The sequence below is a fragment of the Oryctolagus cuniculus genome, chromosome 16, assembly GCF_051225735.1.
Source record: "Oryctolagus cuniculus isolate XC-2025 breed Fujian yellow rabbit chromosome 16, ASM5122573v1, whole genome shotgun sequence".
Classification (NCBI taxonomy): Eukaryota; Metazoa; Chordata; class Mammalia; order Lagomorpha; family Leporidae; genus Oryctolagus; species Oryctolagus cuniculus.
The window spans coordinates 9,661,006-9,682,817 of record NC_142882.1 but is presented as its reverse complement, the minus strand read 5'-3'; the positions used below and the strand labels follow the sequence as shown (position 1 = coordinate 9,682,817).

Here is a 21,812-nt window from a genome sequence, read left to right as displayed (position 1 = left end):
TTTAGATCCTTGATCAAATATAAGTTGGCTGTAGGTGTTTCGGTTGATTTCTGGTGTTTCTATTCTGTTCCATTGGTCTATCCATCTGTTTCTGTACCAGTACCATGCTGTTTTGATGACAACTGCCCTGTAGTATGTCCTGAAATCTGGTATTGTGATGCCTCCAGCTTCCTTTTAGTTGTAAAAGATTGCTTTAGCTATTCAAGCACTCCTGTGCCTACATATTATTTTCAGCATCATTTTTTCTACATCTGTGAAGAATGTCGTTGGTATCTTGATTGGGATTCCATTGAATCTGTAAATTGGTGTTGGGAGAATGGACATTTTGATGATATTGATTCTTGCAATCCATGAGCATGGAAGATTTTTTTTTTGGAATCTTCTTCTATTTCTTTCTTTAAAATTCATAATTCTCATCGTAGAGATCTTTAATGTCCTTGGTTATGTTTATTCCAAGGTATTTGTTTTTGTAGCTATTGTGAATGGGATTGATCTTAGCAGTTCTTTCTCGGCTGTGGCATTACCTGTGTATACAAAGGCTGTTGATTTTTGTGCATTGCTTTTATATCCTGCTACTTTGCCAAACTCTTCTATGAGTGCCAATAGTCTCTTAATAGAGTTCTTTGCATCCCCTAAATAATGAATCATATCATCTGCAAAGAGGGATAGTTTGAGTTCTTCCTTCCCAATTTCTATCCCTTTCATTTCTTTTTCATGCCTGATGGCTCTGGCTAAAACTTCCATAACTATATTAAATAGCAGTGGTGAGAGTGGGCATCTCTCTCTGGTAGCAAATCTCAGTGGAAAAGCTTCCAACTTAACCCATTCAATAGGATGCTGGCCATGGGTTTTTATAAATTGCTTTGATTGCATTGAGGAATGTTCCTTCTATATCCAATTTGCTTAGAGTTTTCATCATGAAAGGGTGTTGTATTTTTTCGAATGCTTTCTCTGCACCTATTGAGATATTCACATGTTTTTTTCTTCTGCAGTCTGTTAATGTGGTGTATCACATTGATTGATTTGCAAACATTGAACCATCCCTGCATACCAGGGATAAATATCACCTGGTCTGGGTGGATGATCTTTCTGATGTGTTGTTGCATTCTATTGGCAAGAATTTTATTGAGGATTTTTGCATCTGTGTTCATCAGGGATATTGGTCTGTAATTCTCCTTCAATGCTGCATCTTTTTCTGCCTTAGGAATTAAGGTGATGCTGGCTTCATAGAAAGAATTTGGAAGGATTCCATTTTTTTCAATTGTTCTGAATAGTTTGAGGAGATGGAGTTAGTTCTTCTTTAAATGTCTGGTAAAATTCAGCAGGAATCCATCTGGTCCTGGGCTTTTCTTTGTTGGGAGGGCCTTTATTACTGTTTCAATTTCTGTCTCGGTTATGGGTCTATTTATGTTTTCTAAGTCTTCCTGGTTCAATTAAGGTAGGTTGCATGTGTCCAGGAATCTATCCATTTCTAATAGATTTCCCTGTTTGCTGGCATACAAGTCCTTGTAGTAATTTCTGATGATTCTTTTTATTTCTGTGGTGTCTGTTGTTACATTTCATTTTTCATCTCTGATTTTTATTGATTTGGGTCTTTTCTTTTTTAATGAGTGGGGCCAACGGAGTGTCAATTTTGATTATTTTTTCAAAAATTAGCTCCTCATTTGGCTGATCTTTTGTAATTTTTTTTGGATTCAATCCTATTGATTTCTTCTCTGATTTTAATTATTTCTCTTCACCTACTAGATTTGGGTCAAATTCACTGCAGTTTTTCTAGATCCTTGAGATGCAGTGAAAGCTTATCTATTTGGTGCCTTTCGAATTTCTTGATGTAGGCAGCTATTGCTATAAACTTTCCTCTTAACACTGCTTTTGCTGTATCCCATAAGTTTTGGTATGTTGTGTTTTTATCCTCATGTACTTCCAGAAAGTTTTTGATTTCTCTTTTGATTTCTTCTATGACCCATTGTTCATTCAGGAGCATGTTGTTCAGCCTGGGTGTGAACGCATATGCTCTAGGGATTCCTCAGTTTCTAATTTCCAACTTCATTCCCCTATGGTCTGAGAATGTGCATCGTATGATTCTAATTCTTTTGAATTTGCTGAGACTTGCTTTATGGCCTAGTATGTGGTCAATCCAAGAGTAGGTTCCATGTACTACTGAGAAGAATGTAAATTCTTCAAGAGTAGGATGAAAAGTTCTATATTTCTGTTAGATCCATTTGGGCTATAGTGTCGTTTAAATCTACTGTATACTTGTTGATCTTCTGTCTGGTTGATCTGTCTATTTCTGAGAGTGGAGTATTGAAGTCCCCCAGTACTATTGTATTGGAGTCTAAGTCTCCCTTTAAGTCCCTTAACAAATCTTTTAAATACAATGGTGCCCTGTAATTAGGTGCATATACATTGATAATCATTATATCTTCCTGTTGAATTGATCCCTTAATCATCATATAGTGCCCCTCTTTGTCTCTCTTAACAGTTTTTGTGGTAAAGTTTATTTTGTCTGATATTAAGATGGCTATGATGACTTTTTTCATTTCTATTTGCATGCTGTATCTTTTTCCAGCCTTTCATTTTCAGTCTATATGCATCTTTATTGGAAATATGTGTTTCTTGTAAGTAACAAATACATGGGTTTTGTTCCTTAACCCAATCAGTCAATCCGTGTCTTTTAACTGGACAGTTAAAGCTGTTAATATTCAATGTGACTTTTTTTTTATAAGATCCAGTCCTTTTTTTTAAAGATTATTTTATTTGAAAGAGTTACAGAGAGAGGGAGAGACAGAGAGAGACAGAGAGGTCTTCCTCCGCTGGTTCACCTCCCAGATGACTGCAATGGCCAGAGCTGCGCTGATCCAAAGCCAGGAGCCAGGAGCCCCCTCCAGGTCTCCCACGTGGGTTCAGGGGCCCAAGGACTTGGGCCATCCTTTATTGCTTTCCCAAGCCACAGCAGAGAGCTGAACAGGAAGTGGAGCAGCCAGGACTTGAACCCGCAAATACATGGGTTTTGTTCCTTAACCCAATCGGTCAATCTGTGTCTTTTCACTGGACAGTTGAAGCTGTTAACATTCAATGTGACTATTGATAAGCAGTAACTTTGCCCTGCATTTGCCAAAGATATTTTCTAATATATGCTTTGAACTTCCTGTGATATTTTGCTGTAAGGTTTCATATTGATGACCGTGTTTCTGTGTTTCTGTGTGTAACGCATCTTTCAGCATCTTTTGCACGGCTGGAAGAGTAGCAACAAATGCTTTCAATTTCTGTTTGCTATAAAAGGTCTTGATTTCACCTTCATTCACAAATGAGAGCTTTGCAGGATATAATGTTCCGGGCTGGCAGTTTTTCTCTCTTAGTACCTGGGCTATGCCTCACCATTACCTTCTAGCCTGTAGGGTTTCTGATGAGAAGTCAGCTGTGAGTCTAATTGGAGATCCTCTGAGAGTAATCTGACGTTTCTCTCTTGCACATTTTAGGATCTTTTCTTTCTGTTTCACTGTGGTGAGTTTGATTCCCACGTGTCGTGGTGAGGATCTTTTTGGTCATGTTTATTTGGGCTTTTATGAGCTTCCTGTACTTGGATGTCTCTGTCCTTCACCAAACCCTGGAAGTTCTTTGCTAATATCTCACTAAAAAGGCCTTCTAATCCTTTCTTCCTCTCCATGCCTTCAGGAACTCCTAGAACCTGAATGTTGGGTTTTTTAATTCTAACCTGTAGATTCCCAACAATATTTTTTAGATTTCTAATTTCCTCTTCTTTTCTTTGGTTTGACTGTATAATTTCCTGTGCTCTGCCTTCTATGTCCGATCTTCTCTTCTGCTTCACCCATTCTATTTTTAAGGCTCTCTAATGTGTTTGTCATTTGATCTATTGAATTTTTCATTTCATTTTGATTTCTCCTCACTATCACACTTTCCTGTTCCACTAGATTCTTCCTTTCATTTTGACTCCTCCTTGAGATTTCATTTTCACAAGAGAGATTTTCTATCCTGTCCAGTAAGGATTTATGTAGCTCAAGCATTTGTTTTTGGAAACTTCTAAATGTTCTTATAAATTTTTTGAAATCTGTATCTTGCATTTCTTCCATCTCATCATCTTCATAATCTTGGCTTCAGGTGTCTTGTTCTTTCGGGGGCATCATAATGTCTTCCTTGTTCTGGTTTCCTCAGATTCTGCATTTGTTGCTTGGCATTGTAGAGTTATTCTTTGGATTCTTCTTCCCTCACTGTGGTATTTTTTTTCTTGTTATACTATGCCTGTTTTAAGTGGACTGTCTGCTTTGATGCAGCCTTAGAGGCTTGAGATGGGTGTGGCCAGAGAGCTCTGTTTGGTTCCTGAGGATTATGGGTGTGCCAAAGGTGACACTCCCAGGTTAGGCATGGTAAATCTTTTTTTTTATTATTTAGAAGGGAAGTAATTCCACACAGCTGAGCAGAATTAAAGGTACTCAGCTTCTGATCTCTGGCTCCTGTGGGTATAACATTTGCCTGCTCTTTTCCAAGGACCACAGAGGGAATCTGTGCTGCTCTCAGTGTGAGCTCAAATTGTCCTGCAGTCTCTCACTGGGTTGCCAAGGTTACCGACTTGTAGCGTCTCTGGAGAGTACTCACGTGAACTCTGTGAGTTCTCTCACCCACCGTCTCTTTTGCACAGTCTCAGTTCATTAGCTCCACACATTACACATTGATTAGGTCCTAATCTCCTATTATTTCACACACACACTCCCAGAGTCAGCTTTGCTGTGGGCGGGCACAGCCGAAAGGTCACGCAGCTTTTATGAATGACCAAAATGGCACCTGCTCTTTGTTTTGCTCACCTTTGAGAGGTGAGCGGAGAGAGAGAAACTCATGTTCGGCACTGCAGGCAGAGGATTAGCCTATTGAGCCATGGCGCCAGCCACTAACACATATTTTTAAAAGGTTACCAAAGCAAGAAAATTTTGGAGGACCAGGAAGCATTCTAGAATGAAGATGGTTCAGAATGCCTGGACCAAAACATGTGTTTATAGCCCTGGCCTATATTCTTGCAGAACTATGGTCTTCTTGCTTATTTGTTGAACATTTTCTTTGTTGGAGCATTAAATCTTTGAATATAATGCAAACTAAAACTATGTTATCACAAAAATAACAAAACAAATATTAGGTTCAGCAAAAGAAAAAAAAAGAAAAGAAAACTGCAAAACAGAATGATGAAAATCAGGGCAGCTCCATGGCTTACTTGGATAATCCTCTGCCAGCAGCACTGGCATCCCATATGGGTGCCAGGTTCTAGTCTTGGTTGCTCCTCTTCCAGTCCAGCTCTCTGCTGTGGCCCGGCAAGGCAGTGGAGAATGGCCCAAGTGCTTGGCGCCTGTACCCACATGGGAGACCAGGAGGAAGCACCAGGTTCCTGGCTTCGGATCAGCATGGCATGCCAGCTGTAAGAGCCATTTGGGAAGTGAACCAATGGAAGGAAGACCTTTCTCTCTCTCTCTCTCTCTCTTTCTCTCTAACTCTGCCTGTCTAAAAAAAAGAATGATGAAAATCAGTAAAATGGAAAACTACACTTTTAAAAAAGGAATGAAAGACGCATACTGCAATGTGGATGTGTTTGGAATCTGGATCCAATTGAATGAAGCCACACTCCTATGCCACATACTGACTAGAAAGCTTTTTATTTAATAAATATAAATTTCCAAAGTACAACTTTTGGATTATAGCGGTTCTTCCACCCATACCCGACCTCCCATCCCCAAACCATCCCTGCTCCTATCCCTCTACCACCCCATTCTTCATCAAGATTCATTTTCAATTATCTTTATATACAGAAGATCAACTCTATACTAAGGAAAGAGTTCAGCAGTTTGCAAACACACACATGCACACACACAAAGTATAAAGTACTCTTTAAAGACTAATTTTACTGTTAATTCTCATAGTAAAATACATTAAGGATGGAGGTCCTACATGGGGAGCAAGTGCACAGTGACTCCTGTTGATTTAACAATTAATATTCTTATTTATGACATTGGTGATCACCCAAAACATTTGCCATGAGCTGCCAAGGCTATGGAAGCCTCTAGAGTTCACAAACTCTGACCTTATTTAAACAAGGCCATAATCAAAATGGAAGTGCACTACTCCCTTGAAAGGAAGGAAGGAAGGAAGGAAGGAAGGAAGGAAGGAAGGAAGGAAGGAAGGAAGGAAGGGAGGGAGGGAGGAAGGAAGGAGAGAAGGAGGGAAGGAGGGAAGGAGGGAACTGAAGGAGATGGTTGGTTGCATGAACAATTTAAAAATGTTTCAATTTGTAAGAATTTCACATCAATCAAACAGCATTCTGCCCCCATATGCTATTGGAAAAAGAAAAATTAAAACAAGGGAATAACATAACCAGTATTTTGACTGAAGAACATATAGTTACTGAGTCATTCACATGTGCAAATCAATATCCCATGTATGTGTGATAAAGATACCATTTCAAAATAGCTCAACAATGAGTATTTATTAAGATTTTGGAAAACAGGGTATACCCACAGTGGAATACTGCATGACCTACCACCTCCTGTATCTAGGAAAGAAATCTCACTTAAATCACAATGCCAACAAATAAATGACAAACATTCAACAGCCAGGGGAAACAGGATGTGAAGCATGTTAATTAGATGTCTTAGCAAATAAGAACACTTACATTGTCTGCATATTAATAAATAAATAGAAATTAATTCAGTCTCCACCATTTCAGGGATAGCTATTAAATATAAAATAACATTGCTGGGGACAGGCGCAGTGGCTTGCTTGGTTAATCCTCCACCTGCGGCACCAGAATCCCATATGGGCATCGGGTTCTAGTCCCAGTTGCTCCTCTTCCAGTCCAGCTCTCTTCTGTGGCCCAGGAGGGCAGTGGAGGATGGCCCAAGTGCTTCAGCCCTGCACCCACATAGGAGACAAGGAAGAAGCACCTGGCTCCTGGCTTTGGATCAGGCTAGCTCTGCCGGTAGCGGCCATTTGGGGGGCGAATCAATGGAAGGATGAACTTTCACTCTGTCTCTCCCTCTCACTGTCTGTAATTCTGCATGTCAAATTAATAAATAAATAATCTTTTTAAAAAATAACCTTGCTGTTGTAGCCTTGATGGCCATCAGAGGTTTCATTTAAAGCATGATTCATTTTTACTCAATTTAAAATTTTCACTAAATTCCATTACTAACTCTGAGATGGAGAGAAACAGAAGGTTTGTGATAGAGACCAAGAGACCTCCTATCCTATGCTTCACACATCTACACCCCCAATGCTTGTACCTGGGCTGAGGTTACAACCAACAACAGGGATTCAGACCCTGGATTTTCACATGGGTGCCAGGACCAAGTTACATGAAGATTCACCACTTCCTTCTGAGGGCCCCCAGGACTCAAAAGTCCAGGTCAGGGGCCAAAACCAGAGCCAGAAATAGATGCCATGAGCTCAGATTGCTAGGCTAAACATCCAACTAACAAGTCATTTATAAAGGAAAAATCCATTTTAGCTCCTTCATATATCTGGATTGCTACTCAGCCTGCATTCTTGGTCCTAAACCCTGAAAATGAGACAGGAAAACAAGTGGAAATTTTTAGAATCCCTTAGAACTTGCTCTTTTCTTTAAGCCTTTCAAAGAATTCCTTTCTGGTCTTAAGAGAATAATGTAGCACTTGGGGAGGAAGATGCAGCCCAGGAGCCCCACACTGGAGGCCAAGATGGAGAAGACCTCCACAGCCACCATGACCTTCCCCTTGGTACTGTGGTAGACAGGCAGGAAGGTCACCCAGACACTGCAGAACACCAGCATGCTGAACGTCAGGAACTTGGATTCATTGAACGTGTCAGGCAGGTTCCTGGCTAGGAAAGCCACAGTGAAGCTGGCCACGGCCAAGGAGCCCAGGTAGCCCAGGACACAGTAGAAGGCAGTGGCTGAACCCTTGTTGCACACCAGGATGATGTGGCCATGCTCAGAGTGTGCATCTGTGTCAATAAAGGGAGGAGAAGTCCCAAGCCAGATGCCACAAAGAGCCAGTTGGATCAGGAAACAGATAGGAATGACAGAGTTAGAAGCTCCTGATACCAGAAATCGCCTGATAGTTCTTCCAGGTTTTGTAACTTTGAAGGCCAGAATCACAGTGATGGTCTTGGCCAGCATGGTGGAAACAGCCACTGTGAACACAAGGCCAAATGTTATTTGCTGGAGAAGGCAGGTGGCTGTGTTAGGACGGCCAAGGAAGAGTAAGGAGCAGAGGAAGCACAGGAGGAGGGTGATGAGCAGGATGTAGCTGAGGGTCCTGTTATTGGCCTTGATGATGGGAGTGTCTCGGTGCTTCACAAAGACCCAGAGGATGGCAGCTGTGAGGACAGAGAAGCACAGAGCCATGCAGGCCAGAGCCATCCCCAGGGATTCCTCAAACGCTAAGAAGGTCACCAGCTTGGGGAGGCAGCGGTTTCTCTCCATGTTTGGGTACTCGTGATCTGCACACGGGATGCACTGCTCTGCATCTGAGGAAAAAGAGAGACTCAACACTGACACTGAATTGCTGACTTGTTCTGTTTAGGAAAGTGGTCACCTTTGCACTGCCACTTTGAGAACAGACTGCCTCTATCATATACCAACAGGCACTAGGGTAAGTCTGTATTCCAAATCCAGGGAGAATGCTTTCTTCCTAGAATCAGCAGGTGCTCCAGGCTTTTGTCTTAGACATTCTGGACACAAATAAGCACCCATACGATGAACTATGAATTCCCATATGATGATAATTTATTTTTCTTTCTTGTTTCATATACTTAATGGGTATAGCACATCACTCTGATAAGTTTTGTTATAATCTTTACACCTGAAAAATCTGCTCCCTCTCTAAAGTGTGAAAAATTAAATGATTTCTACTGCTGCATTATTGGTCATTGAAGGATTATTTTTGGAGTAATAGAAACTATTATCTACTCTGTACTTTGAATAATGGAAGCATTTTCTAAGTAGTGTTTATCCAGTTCACATAATTATATATATTTGTCTTTGATAGATAATTCCTTAAATGTTAATTGTTTAATGATGACAAACTGCATCCTGTATTATGATATTCTGTCTTCATATTTCACACTGCACAATATTAAGGATATGGCACAAAAATAATAAAATACTTCTCTTTCAACTTGCACCAGCCTTGTACATTGTATTTGTGCATGAAAATACATGGATTTGCTCATCTAAGCAAGCATAACAAAACTTGGTGGTGATGCTTTTTACATGTCTTGCTTGGATCTAAGCATGGTCCACTAGAAGAGCTCAGATTAGGGCTGCCTCTCCCAGAACTGGAGGGTAAAATAAGATGTCTTGTCAAATCAATAGCACTTTTGAGCCCAATAAGATGAGTGCCACCATATACCAGTCTACACATAATGTGGTAAACATAGCAATCATAAAATAGATGTGTGGAGATAGCGAGTGATTATATGTATTCATAGCAATGGTTCACTGCAATCCCATTACAAATATTCTTGGGTTGCTTTTCCTTTTTTTACATTGTTATCAATGTAAAGAGAACATATTTCATATATTTCATAGAAACAACTCTAAGGTGGTAACCATACTTCCCTCCTCCCTTCCCTCCCAGAATACTCCTCCTTCCTACTTTTCATTTAACTGTTGCAATAATATAAATTCAATTACTTTAGAACCACAGGCTTAATGCACCATTAGCCATAATATTCCAGAAGTAAAATGTAGAAATAGTACACTGTTCCACAGGGGTATACAAAAGAGCTAAAAACATAATGAAACCCTAAGAAGTCAATTTCATTCTTATACAATGCTTTTTTGTATTCTATATTAACTACTATATATCAGAGAAAACATATGATGATAGTTGTCATTTGGGGGCTGAATTATTTCACCAAGCATAATGTCTTCCAGTGGCATCAATGTTGTTGCAAAAGACTGGATTTTAGTCTTTCTTTTGGCTGAGTAGTATAATTATGACAGTGGAGTTATCAGTAGGAATGGATACGGTTTCTACCTGTCTGATTGGAAATGTCTCTGTCTGTGCAAAAAGTGCAAGTATAGCAGCAGACAGGTCTTCCTTCCTGTGGCACTTTCCTGAATCCTGGGCCACAGCTCTGGCTACACACAGATTGAGGAGTCTGAAATGAAAAGAGAAACATTCATCTTGATTTTGCATATTATCACTTTAATGGAATTTCAATACTTCCCCCACACACACAACAGAAAATATGACCTGGCTGGTGCCACAGCTCACTAGGCTAATCCTCTGCCTGTGGTGCTGCTTCCCTGGGTTCTAGTCCCAGTTGGGGTGCCCGTTCTGTCCGGGTTGCTCCTATTCCAGTACAGCTCTCTGCTGTGGCCCAGGAAGGCATTGGAAGATGGCCCAAGTGCTTAGGCCCTGCACCCGCATGGGAGACCAGGAAGAAGCACCTGGCTCCTGACTTCGGATCCGGTGCAACATGGTGCACCAGCTGTAGTGGCCATTTGGGGAGTGAACCAACGGAAGTAAGACCGTTCTCTCTTTCTCTCTCTCTCTCTCTCTAACTCTGCCTGTAAAAAAAAAAGGAAAAAAAAGAAAAAGAAAATGTGACCTTCACTTGAAGGTCATCACTGTGTTAAACAAGTCTAGTACCTCCTAATACTAACTGATAGAATAAATAAAGGGGAGAGTGGCCGGCGCCGCGGCTCACTAGGCTAATCCTCCGCCTAGCGGCACCGGCACACGGGGTTCTAGTCCCGGTCGGGGCGCCGGATTCTGTCCCGGTTGCCCCTCTTCCAGGCCAGCTCTCTGCTGTGGCCGGGGAGTGCAGTGGAGGATGGCCCAGGTGCTTGGGCCCTGCACCCCATGGGAGACCAGGAAAAGCACCTGGCTCCTGGCTCCTGCCATTGGATCAGCGCGGTGCGCCGGCCACAGCGCGCCGGCCACGGCGGCCATTGGAGGGTGAACCAACGGCAAAAGGAAGACCTTTCTCTCTATCTCTCTCTCACTATCCACTCTGCCTGTCAAAAAAAATAAATAAATAAATAAAAATAAAGGGGAGAGTGATCCAACATGGGAAGCGAGATACTCAGCAGACTCATAGAATAGCAGATGTCCTAAACAGCACTCTGGCCTCAGAATCAACCCTAAAGGCATTCCGATCTGGCTGAAAAGCCCATGAGAGTATTTCAGGCATGGAAAGCCAAGACACTCTGGCAAAAAAAAAAAAAAACCTAAATGAAAGATCTCTGTGAGTGAGATCCCAGTGGAAAGAACAGGTCTTCAAAGAAGGAGGTACCTTTCTCTGAAGGGAGGAGAGAACCTCCACTTTGACTATGACCTTGTCTAAACAAGGTAAGAGTCGGAGAACTCAAAAGCCTTCCATAGCCTTGGAAACTCATGACTGGAGCATGGGGAGATTACTGAGGCCATAAACAAGAGTGTCAATTGGTAAAGTCAACAACAGGAGTCACTGTGCACTTACTCCTCATGTAGGATCTCTGTCCTTAGCATGCTGTACATTGAGACTTAATGCTATAACGAGTACTCAAACAGTATATTTCACTTTGTGTTTCTATGAGGGTGCAAACTGTTGAAAGCTTTAGTTAATGTATACTAAACTGATCTTCTGTAAAAAAAAAAAAAAAAGAAGAAGAAGAAGAAATTATCAATTCCCAACTTGACTCTCACTGGGATTAAACATGACAATAGGTCTGATCTGATTTCATCATCATTTAAAAAATAATCTATTATTTTTCACTTTATATTTCTGTGTGGGAGCAAACTGTTGAAATCTTTACTTAATGTATGCTAAACTGCTCTTCTGTAGATAAAGAGAATTGAAAATGAATCTTGATGTGAATGGAAGGGGAGAGGGAGTGGGAGATGGGAGGGTTGCGGTGGGAGGGACGTTATGGGGGGGAAGCCATTGTAATCCATAAGCTGTACTTTGGAAATTTATATTCATTAAATAAAGTTAAAAAAAAGAATATCCCTTGGACGCATAGATTTCAAATTTTTTGTACAAGAGTAAACTTATATTGTAGTTCCTTCTTTCCATGAACAAAAAAGAAGGTAATCACTGTGTCTCCTCTTATGCCTGCCATGTCATCATTACCTAGGCAGCTAATTTGGAGCTTCTGTGGTCATCATTGTACTTTATCAACATGTAGCAAATATTACAAATGCAGTTAATCACTTTTATTTCACACATCACCTGCTAACATCCTCTGCCATTTATCTCTTCTTATTGAACCACTATATCCAAAATATGTTTAATGTGGGTTTCTATATAACAATGGTTCTGGAAACTAGAAAGTCTAAGAACTCTTTGACCATGAACTCATACTTAGTTGATTGGAATATTTTACATCACAGATAAAAGAAACAAAAGACATGATACGGAGGCATACTACTGAGAGTAACTGAAAAAATCAGGTCAACATAGAAATGGTTGGAATGTGTTATGAAACAATAATTGTGTTTAGTACATTTCTGAAATTCTCTATTCAGGCAGGCCATTAATTTCAAGAGATAAACACATCACTTGGGTGCAATGCATTGTTGTTATAAATAGCTCATGCAAAAAAAATATCATATTTTGGAAACAACACAAATTAATGTCAATACCTCAAGATGTTATGAAGAATAAAATGTGGAAGATTGAGTACCATGCAAAATGCAAAAAAAAGAAATGTGACCTACAAAGAGGTGAATGATAAGTCGACCTATAATCCACTGTGTTCATCATGCATCAGAACATAAAGGCCCCACCATATGTGATTAAGGCCTTCAGAATACATAGAGAGATATACTTAGAATTTATGTGTCTATACACTGATCTCTTTATTTCTTTCATTAATTATACTTTATTCTATTCACTCAATATCTGCATAAATATATATGCTCAAATTAAAAATAAATCAGATTATTCCAAGTTGCTCCTTCAACATGCATTACCTAGAATATACATACATACATATATATATATATATATATATGAATTACTATGTATTGGGAAGCCATGATATGAAGTGAGACTCTGATGCTTACGTAAAGGCTTCATATTTAATCTACTTCATGTAGGTCTGTGAAATTGAAAGGGATCCATACCTCTTTGAATGCAATAGGCCATTCTATCATCTCTTCATTGATGACCAAGGCTTGATCATGTGAACTCTTAGAGAAAAACTTTCCAATGTTGACCATCAACCCAAGGCCCACAGGAAAATTCACAATATTCTGGATATCATATTGTACCACATCGTGCCTTGTTTCATGGAAGGATATGTCATATCCAGCACTGTTCCTAAATTGGATTTTCTTCAGAAGTGGGTGAAGCTAGAGGACAAACATAATTGTAAGAAGGACAGCATTCAAGTTTAGGTGCTAGCGATGGGATTAAGATGGTGGACAAGGGAGGGTGATTGTTGCTCTAGTCTAGGAGAACATAGATTAAGAAAAAGTGGAAAGACTGTAGGCTCAGGGAAGAGTTAAGGAGAAAATAGCAGAGAAAACTCTACACAAATTGGAGGGACATGGTGGACCTATGTGGAGGGCAAGGACATGCACAACTCAGGACCCCAGCAGCTGAGAGCCTCTGCACCAGCACTGGAGAGTGAGGTGAGACCAAACTGCAGCAGTCCAAGCCACTGGCAAGAAGCTGCAGGAAGAGCTTAGAGGGAATCCAGCTTGGAGTCCCATGGGGGATAGTGTACCTGCCAAACTACAGGAGAAAAAACAAAGGTGGAACATGTTTTCTCTCTCCCCAATCACCCTGCAACTGCGCCTTCTAACAAGCTGATAGAGAGCAGGCATCTTCTTGGACATACATAAATGCTGTACCAGAAAACAGCCATGTAGAAACTCCTGAGCCTGGTGAGAACAGACAGGGGGCTGAGTGCTCATGACTGTGGGAGGCTTGTGTGCTGGGATTTTCAAACACTGAGGCTGCATTGGAGGACTCAGGGTGTGGCTGGGACATTGGACAGTCACTGTAGTGGGCTCCGCACAATCAGGGCTGCCTGGTTACCTGGTGAGTGACATTGCCAGCAATCTGAGTTCACACAGAGGCTGCACAGATCCTCTGTGTCATCCTTGTGGCAGAGCAGACAAATAATATACACACTGAGGCTAGCACCCAGGTACTGGTCTCCTTTGAGGAAAGGAACTCAACTGAGTCTACACCAACAGACAAGAACAAACCTTCCCTCTGATCAAAAAGAGAGAGAGAGAGAGAGATTTACTATGCAAACCTGGGTGTGTCACTGCAGATATAGCTCTCACACTGGAGCATTGAAAAGAGCTTCTTGGCCACACCTACTTCATAGCTCTAGGTAGCCCCTGAAAGCAGACACTCCACTAATACACACATAGTCCAAAGATGAAAGACACCACAGTGAAAAAAAAAAAAAACAAAGAAATGAACAATTATCTCCACAAATGCCAAAAAACATATGAACAAATTCAAGATAGAGAATAAGGAAGACAACATGACACCCAGAAAGAACACAACACGTAAATACTAGATTGTGAAGATAATGAGACTGAAGAAATCCCAGAAATGGAATTCAGTCAGAGATGCTGTAGCAGTGCATGTGCAAAAAGAAGTCAATTCCCAGGCTCCCTATCCTCAGGAATTCTTCTTCAGAGAGACTTGCAGGGTTTGAGTCGTCATCATCTCATGGGTTCAAGTGAAGAGAACCATTCTACCATTGCCTGATGACAAGGATGAGAACTGATGTAATATAATCAGTAAATTATATTAAGTGACTTAGGTATGAACTCTGATGTGTCATTGACCAGGATGGTGGTTTACTTGGGGCTTTATGGAAGTTAAGCTTTGTACTTCAACATGGGTTTGTCATGGATGGTGGTGCTGAAGGATGATTTTTTGATCGTAACAATTTGTGTTCTTACCTGAGTTCTTTCTAGGGTTCAACAAAGTAAACTTAACAGTAAGATTATTTTTTAATGTTTCAAAAATTTGACATATAAGCCTAGTTTATGTTAAAGATATACACTTTTCTAAAACTAAAGATGTCTGGAGGTCCCTGAGGACCCAACTTAAGACAAACATATGTGTGATATATGTTCAATTCTACATACATAAAATTTTATACCTCAATAATGTTTAGAATAGATACCATATGGGTTTCTCCTCACTCTATTAGTTGAGGGACTCATTAACTTTCTACATTTTATTTGGAAGTATATGACAAAAACCATGGAGTTCTACTTCTGTAAAAAAATGTGTAAATGCCATTAGTGGCTCCATGCCCATCCTGCTCTGGAGGGGGTTTACCTGCCAGGGAAGAAGCTTAGGTTGAGCTGCATCTCCTAGAGATCCCATTTCTACTTTCTCTAGAAACATCTTATGGAGGGCGTGGGCCACTGCATACACAGCATTGTAGATGAAATAGCTAGAGTCAGATAGAGTCATTATGTCGATGTCTCCTGGGGAAAACTCTAAGGATGTGTTTGGTGGGCAGTCTCCTATTTCTCCACATAGCGACCCAGAAGGTAGGCAGGTGAAAATGTGGAACCATAGTTTAGTGAAGTAAAAGTCTTCTGGGTAGTGGGAAGGGTCCACTGTCTTGAGAAAATGTTTGAGGCCTGGGATTTCCCCCTTGTGTGGTGAAAATGAGAAGCCTCCATGGAAAGAGTGCAGTGCACGGTATGTCTCATGCACAACGATGTCCCACTTTGCTACCATGATCCACACCTTGCCCACAGTTAAAAAGTATTCTCCTGCAAAGTCCACACTGATGAGGCTCCTTACTTCACCATAGAGTATGTGCACATTTGCAGAAGAAAGGCTGATCCCAGTCATGAAAGTGATATCAGTGGAGGCATACAGTCTCTTAGTAGCAGGGAGCTTTTGTGTGAAGGCCACACAGAGACCTTTCTTTACCATCTCTGCCTCGAAGTACCGAAGGAACTGCTCTCCTTTCATATCATCAGATACAAAGAGCGCCACCCAAGTCCAGCCAAAATGCAGCAACAAGGAGATCATTCCATGGACCACAGCGCTGTCACTGGTGGCCATCTGATAGAGTGAGGGAAACCGGTCTTTATCACTTAGCAGAGGATCAAAAGGGCCATAGGTGATCTGAAAGCCAAAGTAGTCATGACTGTGAATTATCTTTGTTGGGGTAAGGCTGAGATATTCTCTCCAAGGGAGCCCTTTGAGGAGAATGTTACTGGGTAAAAAGAAAAATTGCTCTAGAGATAGCTGAACTCTGTTATTCTGCACCCAGAGAACACCATGCTTCTTATGCCCTTTGCCTTTGGAAGAAAGCTGATATGATAGCATGAAAATGTGTAATATCCCTGTGAGCTCTTCACATTCTGCAGTGCAAACTGGGAAGGCATGAATTTTGAATGCAATATCACCAAGATAGTAACCTTTTTTATTTTTTCATTTATTTGACAGATAGAGTTAGACAGTGAGAGAGAGAAACAGAAAGGTCTTCCTTCCATTGGTTCACTCCCCAAATGGCTGCTACAGCCAGAGCTATGCCAATCCAAAGCCAGGAACCAGGTGCTTCCTCCTGGTCTCCCATGCAGGTATGGGGCCCAAACACTTGGGCCATTGTCCACTGCCTTCCTGAGCCACAGAAGAAAGCTGGACTGGAAGAGGAGCAGCCGGGACTAGAACCAGCACCCAGATGGGATGCCATGACTGCAGGCAGAGGATTAATCAAGTGAGCCACAGCACCGGCCCTGATAGTATCCTTGCCCTCATCCTCACCCAGTGTGGGACAGAACCAAGGTGGCATGTAAACTATGACAAAACTTGTATGGCTTTTAGGATATACAAGTTCATTTCTTTTCACAACACCGCAAAACTTGTTATGAAAATCACAATTACCCACTCTGATTTTTCATGAAATAATTTTTCCAGCTTAGAATCCTAGTATGTGTCTGGCGGCAATGTGCCCATATTGGTGATGGTGTGTACTGTATCTCACAAAAGTCTCTGAGAAACTAATACAGTCCCTGGGAGGCAGCTGTGATGTTTTGATTAATTGAAATAGTTAACCCTCATGAGAGACCTGAACAGAATTTATAGAACCAGGGCCTGCAATGGCCAGATGCCCAGCACATCAGTGAGTAAGCAATGAAAGGAAGACCTCTGCTATCATTCTTTCTGCCTCTTGAATCAACAGTTATGAAAAACAATCTGTGTTTTCAGGAATTGTAAATAGTTGAACACTCACTGGGATTCCTATGAAGAAATCATTGGGTGCAGGTGAGTGAGAGAGGTTTGGAAGAGGGAGTCTGGGAACACCTATCTCCCTGGAACTGAGCCTCCAACACTCAGCAGTCTTAGGGAAGGCATGGCCCTCTGTGATGTCCCAAAGAAAAAGTAAATGTCCAGGTCTTTAAATCTCCACATCTGTATCTTTCACCTGCGGATGCTACCCAGGACAGGACACTGCTTGGTGCTGTGGATATTTCCTTGGAGGCACTGAGCTGTGAGTACAATGAAGTCAATAAGCCCAGTAGTAGGGGATGGATATATTGGCCCTAGGTAGGAATCTGAGTGGAGACTCAGCATTCACTGCCCCTTCGCTTTCTTCCTTCTCCCTCCCTCTGTTAATAATTTCATGACCCAGGGTTTTCCTGCTTTAAATCACGGTGGGATATGTATTCTTGGCTTCCACATTGCATTTTAGACACAGGTGAGAATGGAGTTAGGGGACATTCAAGCATTCTTCTCTGAAATTCAGAACACACATACCTGTGGGATTTTGTAGAGCTCCAAAAGGGTTCCAATTTCAGCAGAAAATGTTGCTGTGGTTCCTGCAATGATGGCGACTGATTTGTCTTGTTTTTTGCAGTTGTAGTTAGGGACAAATATACCCTGTCCTGAGAGCCAGTGCAGAGTGCTCCATAAATTGAACTGATCACTGGGAAAACCATTGTAGAGTTGGAAACCCAAGGACATGTTGGGGAGTAAGTGGGGATTCTTATTGATCTCCTGGATGGCAAAGTGAAAAGCCAGGACATGTTGGTAGTTCTTCCATAACCACCTATGAAGAGGTCATATTTAGGGAAAGGAGTGAGTTCTTCAGTGCAGATGTGAGAAAGAAGCAAACTGCCTACGCACACACTCATCTGTGTGAGCTTTATAGACAAGCCTGGATGTATCCCAATATGGAATCTGAGTTTTACTCAGAGACAGAAATCAAGATGCACTTTTTCTTTTCTGTTAGTTCTGAAAGAGTTTAAATGACAACTGATTTGCCAGTTGTTTAAATATTATCCTCTCTAACCACATTCACCTGAATTCATTTTGCATGTGCCATTTCTGCAATTTTCTACTCTGATGTATCAGCTCCTGTGAAAGAAGCTTTGTTAAATTATATTTACTTTGGGGGCCAGCACTGTTGTGTACTGGGTGGTGCCACTGCCTACAGTGCTGGCATCTCATATGGGTCCATTTTGTGTCCCGGCAGCTCCTCTTCCAGTTCAGCTCTCTGCTATGGTTTGGGAAGGTCGTGGAGGATAGCCCAAGTCTTTGGGCCCCAGCACCTGCGTGGGAGACTCAGAGGAATCTCCTGGCTCCTGAGTTCAAATCAGCACAGCTCCAGCTGTTGCGACCAGCTGAGGAGTGAACCACCGGATGGAAGATCTCTCTATCTCTCTCTCTCTCTCTCTCTCTCTCTCTCTCTGCCTCTCCCTCTCTGTCTCTCTGCCTCTCCTTTTCTCTCTGTGTAACTCTGGTTTTCAAATAGATAAATAAATCTTTAAAAATTATATTTCCTTTGAAAATAAGCATTTGATTAGGGGCTTTTTTCCTGTTTTATTATTAATATAAAGAGGACTGATATTGTGCATTTCAAAGAAACAATTCTAAGAACATGGCACTTCCCTCCTTCCCTCTTCCTTTATTCCTTTCTTTTTTTACTTTTAATTTTTAATAACATAGTTTCAATTCACTTTATAATCACTGAACATAGTGATTATTTATAGCTACAGTTTAACAAGTATAAATAATAGATTTAGGACTTCTAAGTGACATAAACCCAAATTATATCATTTTGTTGTCCTTTTTCCTCTTCATTGAACTTCCTTAATATTTCACATTGAACATTCTATGCATTTTTTGCCAAAAAAATAACTTCCTGCGAATTGCTCTGAACTTTTTTCTAATTTCTACATTTCATCCATAATTTGAATCTTATGAAAAATATCACTTCTTCATAGGTTATATGAGACTAGAGGTTTGTATTTATTCTTATGTTTCAATGTTGGGATTAATACTAATATATAATGTCACTTTATTTTAAATATTTATAAAGCATTTTATACAGTTCCCAAAAGGCATAGTTTTCCATTTAGGAAAAATGAGTTTACATGTGTGTCACACAGTATTGTGTGCATTATTCTTACATATGAAACTGGAACTTTTCTTCTATTGCCTAAATAAATGTTCCCTTTATGGAAACATTTAATCAAAAACATTTGAGCTCATATACAGGATTATTTGTTATACATAAAGTAGATCCAACACAAAAATTAGGCTTTGAAGATCTGTCCAATGCTTACATTATTTTAAATGATAAATTAAGAGTGTTAATGATTTTTTTTACTTTTCACCATTTTACCTTATTGCTATGATTTTCCTTTTTGAAGTGAAGTTATATTCACTCTAGAGCTATTTGTAGTACCTGCTATCAAGTGAAGTATGACCAGCTGAATTCTTTGTTTCCTAATGTAAACTTGTAAACACTGCTATAAGCTGGTAGAAAACCTTCAGAGATCATAAGCATCAAAGTGACATGTGTTGGGGCTGGCACTGTGACATAGCAAGTAAAGCCACTACCTACAATGCCAGCATCCCATATGAGTTCCAGTTCGAGTCCCAGCTGCTCCACTTTCGATACAGCTCTCTGCTATGGCTTGGGAAAGCAGTAGAAGATGGCCCAGGGTCTTGGGGCCCTGCACACATGTAGGAGACCCAGAAGAAGCTCCTGGCTCCTGGCTTTGGATCGGTGCAGCTCTGGCCATTGCAGTCATCTGGGAAGTGAACCATCAGATGGAAGACCTCTCTCATTCGCTTGTTTGCTCTCTATTTCCCTGCCTCTGCCTCTGCCTCTCTATAACTCTGCCTTTCAAATAAATAAATAAGTCTTCAAAGAAAAAAAGTCCTCTTTTAAAAAAAAATGTGGCAGGGCTGGTACTGTGGCACAGGGGATTAACACCCTGGCCTGAAGCATTGGCATCCCCTATGCTGAGATCCGGTTGCTCCACTTCCAATTCCGCTCTCTGCTATGGCCTGGGAAAGCAGTTGAGGATGGCCCAGGTCCTTGGGGCCCCGCCCCCATGTGGGAGACCTAGAGGAAGCTCCTGGCTCCTGGCTTTGGATCACTGCAGCTCCAGCCATTCCAGCCAATTGGGGAGTGAAACATCGGATGGAAGACCTCTCTCTCTCTCTCTCTCTTTCTCTCTTTCTCTCTTTCTTTCTCTCTGCCTCTCCTCTCTCTGTGTAACTCTGACTTTCAAATAAATGAATAAGTCTTTTTTTAAAAAAGTGACATATGCAGCCTTATTCCCCACATGGCACCAAAGCCCATAACAAGGTTGTTTTACCAGGGCCAATCTTTCCAGTACCAGATAATAAAGTGAATACTTCTCTAATCAATGACCCTGCCATAAACTTGCAGAGATTCAGAATATAAGAAGTAATATTCAAGATGGCTAGAGATGGCCAACATTTGCTCCATGACAGAAAATAAAAAAACAGAACAAAGGAAGGACCACATTTCCAGGGCACCAGGCCTGGAGCTATGCTCCCTCAACACAATCTCAGGAAATTCTCTTAAGCTTTTCTGTGTTGGAGCCAACTGGAAGTAGCCAATACACAATCCCAGAAAACCAAAACTTAGGAAGTCCCCTTCTGCATCTCTTACCACTTGGTGCTTTGTTCCCCAGGTTCTAGGTCTCAGCTGCACCCAGTAGCACCAGAACTGCAACTATTGATAAGCCCTGGGAGTACCTTGCTTTTCCTGTGGGACCTGGGAAATGCTCTATTTCCATTGCACTGATGGAAGTCCTTGGCTGACAATGTGTAAGCCTCACCACAACCTACACTTTTACTCTGGGACCTATGAAAGATATCCTTCCTGCTCAGAAACTACAGTACTGAGATTGTTAGTACTATAGTTCTTAGATCACCTGTAAACAGCCTGCAGGACCATGTGAAATCCTGCCTGCATTTAACTGCATGGTCCCTTTCAAATTTCCCAGTGCTAGAAGTAGAGCTTTTGGTGCTATAAGCCCCACTATTACCCACACACTGCCAGGAAACATGGGAAAGGTCTACTCACATCACCCAGTTACAGGGACAAAGCTACTGGTGCCAAGTTCCAGCAAGTCTGGGACAAGGGAAAGACATATGTGTCCCTCCCAATCTAAAAAGGTAGGACTGACATCACAAACTCTACTACAATTCACAGCTTACTCTGGGGCCTGAAGACAGACACATTTGGAAGCTCAAACCCACTACAAAATCTTACCACTACCCCCATGAACTGCTGCAGACTGGATAACTGTAGGATTTGTAGACACTGCTGACATTGGTCATAGCTGAAGAGATCACTTAGAGATTACAATCCTGGGCTCACCAAGAACCAAAGCCAGAGTAACAACCACACAGCTGACATTCCACATCCCATCTAAACAAACTGCTGATCTTGAGAGTAGGTTTTTGAAACAATACAATCATAAAAACCATAAAAAGGCCAGTGTGATATGTAGGATATCAATAAGTAACAAACATTTGTTGTTACAGGAATAATTAAAGGAAAAAGCCATGGAGAA

At 41.2% G+C, this 21,812-nt stretch overlaps 1 protein-coding gene across 1 annotated transcript; it reads right to left on the bottom strand.

The window, feature by feature from the left end:
- Positions 1-7,588: 7,588 nt before the first annotated feature.
- Positions 7,589-17,934, bottom strand: LOC138847773 (vomeronasal type-2 receptor 116-like). The gene is made up of 5 exons (XM_089315513.1): positions 17,728-17,934; positions 15,286-16,281; positions 13,095-13,322; positions 10,017-10,140; positions 7,589-8,502 (listed from the first exon to the last, which is right to left on the bottom strand). Exons 1-5 carry the CDS (start codon positions 17,932-17,934, stop codon positions 7,589-7,591), a joined length of 2,469 nt encoding a protein of 822 aa, XP_089171639.1.
- Positions 17,935-21,812: the final 3,878 nt, after the last annotated feature.

What these genes read in the sequence shown, in the direction of transcription:
- LOC138847773 (XM_089315513.1), bottom strand. Translation starts at nt 17,934, where the DNA reads ATGTCCTTGGGTTTCCAACTCTACAATGGTTTTCCCAGTGATCAGTTC. An exon ending in GGCCTATTGCATTCAAAGAG is followed by an intron (nt 10,141 to 13,094) that starts GTATGGATCCCT and finishes TTTTCATTTCAG; the next exon opens with ACTCCTCAATCTGTGTGTAG. An exon ending in AGACATTTCCAATCAGACAG is followed by an intron (nt 8,503 to 10,016) that starts GTAGAAACCGTA and finishes CTTTTTCCTCAG; the next exon opens with ATGCAGAGCAGTGCATCCCG.